General features: G+C 42.0%; 1 protein-coding gene across 1 annotated transcript; it reads right to left on the bottom strand.

Annotated features, from left to right (window-relative positions):
* Nucleotides 1-278: 278 nt before the first annotated feature.
* Nucleotides 279-1,191, bottom strand: LOC123464989 (lysine-specific demethylase 4D-like). The gene is given in 1 exon segment (XM_045162886.1): nucleotides 279-1,191. A coding segment is annotated over 1 exon segment (504 nt). The 5' UTR covers nucleotides 1,061-1,191; the 3' UTR covers nucleotides 279-556.
* Between the last annotated feature and the right edge of the window lie 8,891 nt (nucleotides 1,192-10,082).

The following is a 10,082-nucleotide window of genomic DNA, read 5'->3' as shown; positions in this document are numbered from 1 at the left end:
GTTTCAGCTTCAATATCAGTCCTTCCAATGAACACTTAGGATTGATACCCTTTAGGATGGACTGGTTGGATCTCCTTCCAGTCCAAGGAACTCTCAAGAGTCTTCTCCAACATCACAGTTCAAAAGCAGCAATTCTTCAGCTCTCAGCTTTCTTTATAGTCCAACTCGCACATCCATACATGACCACTGGAAAAACCACAGCCTTGACTAGACGGACCTTTGTTGGCAAAGTTATGTCTCTGCTTTTTAATATGCTGTCTAGGTTGGTCATAACTCCTTGTAAGCGTCTTTTCATTTCATGGGCACAATCACCATCTGCAGTGATTTTGGAGCCCCCCAAAATAAAGGCTGCCACTGTTTCCACTGTTTCCCCATCAGGCGCTTTCAGTACCTTACAAAGTTCTGCTGTTAATGTCACTAGCATAACGTCGGACTCCCTTCCCAGCTGGTAATTGCAGGTCTCCATCTGACTTTCCCCTCGATTTTTAACCTCTTAAAGGTGCTGGCTTTTAAGTGCTGAAATCGCCCTTATTCTGACCCAGATTTCCCCCAAAGGTCATGCAGAGTCCCATTCCCAGGCCGCTTTGCCATAATCGATCCAGCGCGGGGTGGCGAAATTGATGGCCTCGGCGCAGTTGAAGCCGTGGTTGAAGCCCGAGTGGTAGCCGTAGGGGAAGGTCACCATGAACTCGCCCGCCTCCTGCGTGACCCGACCGAAGGGGATGCCGTTGTCCCGGAGCACCGTGGGCGAGATGAGCGCCGCCTTGTGGCGCAGGAAGGCCTCGCAGCCCCGCGAGCTGCCCGGGAAGAGCGCGCCGGCCAGGCGTTCCAGGCGCCGGCCGTGTTCGGGCGGCACCGCGTACTAGGTCTTGGGCTCCCCGAAGTGCAGGAAGTTGATGTTGTAAAGGTCCATGTCCTCCGTGTGCCAGGCGAAGGCGGTCTTCCACATGCCGAAGTACAGGTAGGGGGTGTTGACTCCCTCGATGACCACCCCGCACTCCTGCTCCAGCAGGTCCCCAGCGCTTGTTCTCATAGACGGACTCATCGGTTTTAACACCATAACGGAGTCATACGTGTGTGTTCTTCGAATGTTTTCCCTCCAAATTTTCAAAATCCACCTCTGCCCGAGTCGGATACTTTCAGCTCTTTCCTAAACCTGGCGATGCTCGCTCACTGCCAGGGCTCTGCTTTTCTCCCATGTAGTAGACACACCTCCCTCCCTCTCACCCTCTGCTGGACGGACGGGCAATTACAATTCGTATCAGACACCCTGATTTTTCCCTTTCTTCCCCGGGCCTGTCCTGTGCCTGTCTTAGGATTCCTTGTAAGCAATATATTTGTGAAATACTTTTTCCCCCCCAAGACTGGATGATATGTCGTTACTTGAAAATTTAGATTCTAAATGTCATGTTCCTCACATGCTATGGATTTAAATTAATAAGCCTCATAAACTCCCAAATCCTAAATTCTATTCTGCATATATTCTGACTCATTTGAAAAGACCCTGATGCTGGGAAAGATTGAAGGTGGGAGGAGAAGGGGACAACAGAGGATGAGATGGTTGGATGGCATCACCGACTTGATGGATGTGAGTTTGAATAAACTCTGGGAGTTGGTGATGGACAGGGAGGCCTGGTGTGCTGCAGTCCATGGGGTTGCAAAGAGTCGGACACAATTGAGCGACTGAACTGAACTGATTCTGCATATAGCTGAAGTTGCTAGAGATCCTTGTGAATCATCATAGAAAACATAAGCATTAAGTACTACAAGTTGTTGTTTTGCTTAGTTGCTAAGTCGTGTCTATCTCTTTGGGGACTCCAAGGACTATAGCCCAGCAGGTTCCTGCGTCCATGGGATTTCCCAGGTGAGAATACTGGAGTGGATTGCCATTTCCTTCTCTAGCGCATCTTCCCAACCCAGAGATGGAACCCTTGTCTTCTGTATTGGCAGGCAGATTCTTTATCGCTGAGCCACCAGGGAAACCCTACAATAACAGCAAAACCTCCCCATATGTCACTCACCACCAACAGTTCTCACCTGAACTCCAAGGAACTAAAATTATAAAAATATCTCCCAACTTTCCAGTTCATTCAGGAACTGAATCCTAGAGTCAGCAGTTTCTCTCACAAAGGAAACAGGATTTCAATTAAAAAAAAAAATTAGTGAAGATTTTATATTATGGATATGACTGAGGGAATAATTTCATTTAGTCAGCTCTGATATAATTCCATTGTCAACAGAGCAATCACAGACTCAAAACTGTTCTTTTCAGTTTAGTCAGTTCAGTCGCTCACTTATGTCCAACTCTTTGAGACCCCATGGACTGCAGCACACCAGGCCTCCCTGTCCATCACCAACACCTGGAGTTTACTCAAACTCATGTCCATTGAGTTTGTTGGCATTGATGCCATCCCCCCATCTCATCCTCTGTCATCCCCTTCTCCTCCCGCCTTCAATCTTTCCCAGCATCAGGGTCTTTTCCAATGAGTCAGCTCTTTGCATCAGGTAGCCAAATATTGGAGTTTCAGCTGCAGCATCAGTCCTTCAGAAGTGATTTCCTTTAGGATGGACTGGTTGTATCTCCTTGTAGTCCAAGGGACTCCCAAGAGTCTTCTCCAACAGCACAGTTCAAAAGCATCAATTCTTCCACGCTCAGCTTTCTTTATAGTCCAACTCTCACATCCACACATGACCACTGGAAAAACCATAGCTTTGACTAGATGGACCTTTGTTGGCAAAGTAATGTCTCTGCTTTTGAATATGCTGTCTAGGTTGGTCATCATGGGCTCAGTCACCATCAGCAGTGATTTTGGAGCCCCAAAAAATAAAGTCTGACACTGTTTCCACTGTTTCCCCATCTATTTGCCATGAAGTGATGGGACCAGATGCCATGATCTTTGTTTTCTGAATGTTGAGTTTTAAGCCAACTTTTTCACTCTCCTCTTTCACTTTCATCAAGAGGCTCTTTAGTTCTTCTTCACTTTCTGCCATGAGGATGGTGTCATCTGCATATCTGAGGTTGTTGATATTTCTCCCAGAAATTTTTATTCCAGCTTGTGCTTCATCCAGCCCAGCATTTCTCATGATGTACTCTGCATATAAGTTAAATAAGCAGGGTAACAATATATACAGCCTTGACATACTCCTTTCCCTATTTGGAACCAGTCTGTTGTTCCATGTCCAGTTCTAACTATTGCTTCTTGACCTGCATACAGATTTCTCAAGAGGCAGCTAACGTGGTCTGGTATGCCCATCTCTTGAAGAATTTTCCAGAGTTTGTTGTGGTCCACACAGTGAAAGGCTTTGGCATAGTTGATCAAGCAGAATTTTGGAATTCTCGTGCTTTTTCCATGATCCAACGGATATTGACTATTTGATCTCTGGTTCCTCTGCCAGCTTGAACATCTGGAAGTTCATGATTCACATACCATTGAAGTCTGGCTTGGAGAATTTTGAGCATTACTTTACTAGTGTGTAAGATGAGTGCAATTTTGTGGTAGTTTGAGCCTTCTCTGGCATTGCCTTTCTTTGGGATTGAAATGAAAACTGACCTTTTCCAGTCCTGTGGCCACTGGTGAGTTTTCCAAATTTGCTGACATATTGAGTGGAACACTTTCCACTGCTAGCAAACCTCAGTTTGTTATCATTTCACTAAATGAAAATATTTTGATTGAAAATATTTCTTTGAAACTGGAACATGAAAAGATTGCTTGATAAAACTTTTAAAAATTTAATCACCAAAATAAAAACTAAAGATTTAAAAAAATTTTTAATGGCACCATGGACTCAATAGACATGAGTTTAAGCAAACTCCAGAGGGTTGCAAAGAGTTGGATATGACTTAGTGACTGAATAACAACAACAATGAAAGTGTTAGTCGTGTCCAACTCTTTGTGACCCCATGGACTGTAGCCCGCCAGGCTTCTCTGTCCCTGGAATTCTCCAGGCAAGAATACTGGAGTTGGTTGCCATTTCCTTTTCCAGGGGATCTTCCCGACCCAGGGATTGAGCCCATGTCTGCTGGGTCTTCTGCATTGCAGGCAGATTCTTTACAGTCTGAAACACCAGGGAAGCCCAACAACAACAACTCCATCTCAAAAGTAAATAGCTCTTGCCTTAATTTCTTTTACATACTTTTTATTTAACTAAGACACAAGAGTTTCTTGTTTAGTTCTTCTTCACTTTCTGAGGACTAAACAGGCAATTGTTCAATAAATGTGAAATCCTAACTTCACATGAACATTTTTCGAGAGCCAGAAATATGCTTTCCCCTTTGGACTCAACCTCAAAATGAAGAAGCATAGACTGATGGTCTGGATCTGTGTCCCACCAACAATTGGATTCTCTCAGTACCATTCCTTTACAATTCTTCAATATCTTCCAAAACCATTCAACTCTAGCTCTGGTCCACTCCTTCAGTTTCCCATAAGAAGAAAATATTTTTGCCTGATACAAATCTGTTTTTAAAACATTTAACTTGACAACATAGCAAAACTAGCTTTCACTCATGAGACAACTGTATATTACATACATATTTATGTATATTCATGTGTAAATAATATGTATTTTGGGTTTTCATGTATATTTATACATATATACTTTTTTTTCAATCTAGGAGAAATAAGAATTCCATTTATCACAGCTTCTGATGTAGAAATCATAAAAGATATTCCCACAACTGAAAAACAAATGCTTTAAACTTTTAACAGAAAAGCTTCTCCCTATCAATTTCACACATTTAGCAAGAAAATAAGAATATAATTAGGCAGCAAATCTTCCACGAAGCTCAAATCCTAATTTCAAATGAGATACTCCCAGCTCCATAAAATGTTTTCTCCCAGTCCCGTAAAATGCTTTCTTGGTGGTGTTTCGTTTATGCTCAGTAACTAAGTCGTGTCTGACTCTTGGTGACCCTGTGGACTGTAGCCTGCCAGGCTCCTCTGTGCATGGGATTCCCCAGGCAAGACTACTGGAGTGGGTTGCCATTTCCTTCTCCAAGGGATCTTCTCAACTCAGGGATCAAACCTGAGTCTCCGGCTTGGCAGGCAAGTTCTTTACCACTGAGCCACATTGGAGCTATCCTAAAGTAAAAGAGAATGGTCTGATAGGCCAAAATATTTTAATTCAATCAGACATATCCTAATCCAATTCCATAACTTCTCACTAAAATTCAAAATAGAATTAATCCTAAAATTGAAAGCCACAGAAAGATTGAAAGGTGAAGACTCAGAGAAATGTTTAGTAAGGAGAGAAAAAGATAAGAAATGTTAGCTAGATGATTTAACTTAATTGTTTATTCAAATACATATGAATCGAGTGACCACTATGCTTAAGGTAACATAGCAGGCTCAATGGGGAGTATAAAAATCAATCAAGACTTAGACCTTCCTGAAAAGAGGTTTGTTTCCATAGGGACGATAATTCAAATGCAGAATTAGCCTTAATCAATAATCTGGATTTGAATATTCAGCTCAACATTTACTACATGGAGACCTGAAATATTTTATTCAATTTTTCTATATTCTATATCTTCATGTCTTTAAAGAGAATATTAGTAGTCTCTGCTTCATAGAGTGAGTTTGTGTGTTGTGCTGATCTTGAGGCTTGGTGTGGTGCCCGGCATATTGTCTGTGCCCAGTGGAGTAATAATATAATATCCATAGTGTGCCACACAAGATCAGAGAGGTGTGGGACACTGAGGGACTCTTGCCCGGTCAGTAGGAGTCATTATCACCTGCCAAAAGAGAAAGAAGTGATAAAACGGAAGTTCCAGGAAAGGTAGAAAGTTTGAAGTAGTGACTATGTATGGGTGACCGTTGACATAAGCAAGAAAAATGTGAAAGGTCTCTCTAGACCTTTTCTTACATTGTTCAGCAAGGTGACCTCTGTTTCTTTACCTCCTCTCCTTCCTTAAATGATTATCCTCCTCACCCCAACTAAGTCACCCTTGTCCTCTGACCTTTTCTGAAATCTTGATTTTAGGAACCCTCCTCATGAACTAACTCTGACTACCCTTTTGCACACAGCAGTGCCCAACAATTTACCCAGATGAGACTTTCTGAATGCCTGGCCCTTCTTTCCTTTTATTTTTACTCATTTTAGATGGACAAAAAAGTTCTGAGTTCTGATTCAATCCCTCCACCCTCTTGATTTAGGAAGATTAATGTCTGCTTCTTCCATGCAGAAGTGCCCTTCACCATTGGTAAAAAGTCCCAAGAAGTAAAATCTAGGCAGCAATGAGCCCTGCTAGGGTCAAGAGTAGGAGGAAAAAAGATAGGTGTAAATAGCAGCTTTCTTGAGTTTTCCAGGAACCAAGGTTTTCATACCAATTTTAATAAAAGGAAATATTGTTTCTTCCTTTCCATCACTTATAACTCTACTATTTTGCATTGGTTAATACCTCTAATTCTAATTACCGGCAGAAACATCTCAATTATTTCCCGCTTAACCAAAATGCTGGCTTTGGGGATAAAATATTTAACTAGATAAATAGAGGAAATGTTTTCAGTTTAAGGAAATATTCAGTTGGGCCATGTCTTAAACAGAACTGAGTGTTGAATTCTGTCGTATGTCCATTTGAATTTATGAAAGCAATCATATAACTTTCCCTCTTGGATCTATTAGTCATATTACCAGGTTTCCTTATTTTAAACCGTCATTGTTTCCCTGCAATAAACATTTTATCATTGTTATTCTCTAAATAGGGGCTGCTCGGGTGTTGAAGTGGTAAAGAATGAGCCTGCCAATGCAGGCCTCACAGGAGACGTGGGTTCAACATGGGGTCAGGAAGATCCCCTGGAGGAGGAAATGGCAACCCACTCCAGTGTTCTTACCTGAAAAATCCCATGAACAAAGGAACTTGGGCTAATGTCCTTTGGGTTGCGAAGAGCTGGACACAGCTGAGCTAAATTTTAATTTAAAACCTGGTGGCTCAGATGGTAAAGAATCCGACTGCAATGCAGGAGACCTGAATTCAATCGCTGGGTTGGGAAGATCCTTTGGAGAAGGGAAAGGCTACCCACCCTAGTATTCTGGCCTGGAGAATTCCACAGACAGAGGAGCCTGATGGGCTACAGTCTATGGGGTCACAAAGAGTCAGACACTACTGAGTGACTTTCACTTTCATCTAATTTTAGAGCTTTGGTGGTGGCTCAGTGGTAAAGAATCTGCCGCAAGGCAGGAGAGGCTGGTTCGATCCCTGGGTCAGGAAGATTCCCTGGAGGACGGCATGGAGACCCACTCCATTATTCTTGCCTGGAGAATCCCCATGGACAGAGGAGCCTGGCGGGCTATGGTCCATGGGGCCACAAAGAGTTGGAAATGACTGAAGCAATTAAGCACAGTACAGCTAGTTTTAATTTAAAACTTTAACATCGATATTCACAAATAACTTTTGTTTATTATTTTCATTACATAATTTGTCAGGTTTTTCTATCAATATTATGCTTACTCTAAAACTTTGAAATTTTTTTTCTTTTTGAATGCCTAAATTGATTTGAAAAGATCCGTGGGTTAAAGGGTTCACACACTTCCCCCATGAAACTACCTAATGCTAGTGATTTTTGAAGAGGCATACCTTTTAACATCTTTCTGCATGTCTTACTTGGAAATCTATATCTTAGGTTTTCTACCTCTTCTGAAATCTGTTTTAGTTAATTAATTTTTCCTTAAAAAGTATCCAGTTGAGCTTTTTGTTGACTTAGTTATATTATATTACAATTTTTCTAATTCATTTATTTCTGCATATATATATTTATTTATTCCTTTCAGCTACTTTCTTTCTGTTTTTCCCTAACTTTGAGACAGGAGCAAAGTCAATTGAATTGCATTCTTTTAATTTTATTGATTAAAAAAATTAAGCCTGTAAATTTTCCCCATTACTATTTCCATTGAATCTCATATATTCTTATGTATTTCATTCATTTTTATATCTAAAAACACTCCAGTCATGCTTATTATGTCCCAGGCATCCATCGTAGAACTTGCAAATACTGATTCATAGAATCATATCAGGTAAGTACTATTACTATCTCATTTCACAAGTGAGGAAACTGATTCAGCATGAAGTTAAATAATTTAGGAAGGTCAGTCAAACAAACTGGTAAGAGGGAAGCTGGGATTCAAAATCAGGCAGTCTGGTTCCAGAGTTTATATAGTTGTTATGAGCTGTGCTTAGTTGCCCAGCCATGTGACTCTGCAACCCTCTGGACTGTAGCCCACCAGGCTCTTCTGTCCATGGGGATTCTTCAGGCAAGAATACTGGAGTGGATTGCCATGCCCTCCTGCAAGGAATCTTCCCAACCCAGAGATTGAACCCATGTCTCCCACATTGCAGGCAGATTCTTTACTGGCTGAGCTACCAGGGAAGCCCACTTATACATTTAACAAATATTTATTCTATGTCCTTGTCTCCAGGGGATTAACTATTGTGGTTTATATCCCTCTAACCTACAGGTCTTTTAGTTGAGAATTTTTTAGTTTCCAGGAAAGACTTCTGTATTTCTTGATTTTTACAGTTAATTTCTAGTTTTATTGCATGATAATTAGAGTTTGACCTTCTTTCTTACTTCAGAATTTATTAGTGTTTTCTATTCACCTAAGGACCAGGAGAAATATCAATAACCTCAGATATGCAGATGACACCACCCTTATGGCAGAAAGTGAAGAGGAACTAAAAAGCCTCTTGATGAAAGTGAAAGTGGAGAGTGAAAAAATTGGCTTAAAGCTCAACATTCAGAAAACGAAGATCATGGCATCTGGTCCCATCACTTCATGGCAAATAGATGGGGAAACAGTGGAAACAGTGTCAGACTTTTCTGGGCTCCAAAATCACTGCAGATGGTGACTGCAGCCATGAAATTAAAAGACGCTTACTCCTTGGAAGGAAAGTTATGACCAACCTAGATGGCATATTCAAAAGCAGAGATATTACTTTGCCAACAAAGGTCTGTCTAGTCAAGGCTATGGTTTTTCCAGTGGTCATGTATGGATATGAGAATTGGACTGTGAAGAAAGCTGAGCGAGGAAGAATTGATGCTTTTGAACTGTGATGTTGGAGTAGACTCTTGAGAGTCCCTTGGACTGCAAGGAGATCCAACCAGTCCATTCTGAAGGAGATCAGCCCTGGGACTTCTTTGGAAGGAATGATGCTAAAGCTGAAACTCCAGTACTTTGGCCACCTCATATGAAGAGTTGACTCATTGGAAAAGACTCTGATGCTGGGAAGGATTGGGGGCAAGACGAGAAGAGGACAACAGAGGATGAGATGGCTGGATGGCATCACTGACTTGATGGACGTGAGTCTGGGTGAACTGCGGGAGTTGGTGATGGACAGGGAGGCCTGGCGTGCTGCAATTCATGGGGTCGCAAAGAGTCGGACACGACTGAGCGACTGATCTGATCTGATCTGATTCATCTAAATGTATTTATTGTCAATTTTTGTGATTTACCCTTTTGCATTGACAAAATGGAGTCCTCTATTATCGGATACATAAATTCTATCTTATGGTTAATGCTGTTGAAGTTTTCTACATCCTTAAAGTGAAGTCGCTCAGTTGTGTCCGACTCTTTGAGGCCCCATGGATTGTAGCCTGCCAGGTTCCTCTGTCTATGGGATTTTCCAGGCAAGAATACTGGAGTGGGTTGTCATTTCCTTCTCCAGGGGATCTTCCCGACCCAGGGATCGAACCTGCATGACAGGCAGATGCTTTACCTTCTAAGCCACCTAAGTCTGTCCATTTTTTTCCTCTCTTGCACAACATAAGGTGAAACGGGGTTCCAGGCCCTCCCTAGGTGCAATACTGTCCCCAATTCTCTAAAGGTTTACTGACCCAGCAGCTCCCCAAACTTTGTCCTTTTTTGGAAGGGGTGGGGGGTTATGGAGGTTTTATTACATATGCATGATTGATTAAATGATTGGCCATTGGTGATTGGCTCAATTTCCAGCCCCTCCTCCTCCTTGAAAGTCTAGGGTGGGGCTGAAAATTCCAATCCTCTAATTGTAGGGTTGGTCCCCCTAGCAAACAGCTAGGGGAACCATGCTTAAGTGACTTAGGGGCAGTTTAATAGCTACCACAGTAAGG

The sequence above is a fragment of the Bubalus bubalis genome, chromosome 16 (assembly GCF_019923935.1).
Source record: "Bubalus bubalis isolate 160015118507 breed Murrah chromosome 16, NDDB_SH_1, whole genome shotgun sequence".
Classification (NCBI taxonomy): domain Eukaryota; kingdom Metazoa; phylum Chordata; class Mammalia; order Artiodactyla; family Bovidae; genus Bubalus; species Bubalus bubalis.
The sequence above is the reverse complement of the archived record's forward strand: the minus strand, read 5'-3'. Positions and strand labels throughout refer to the sequence as shown.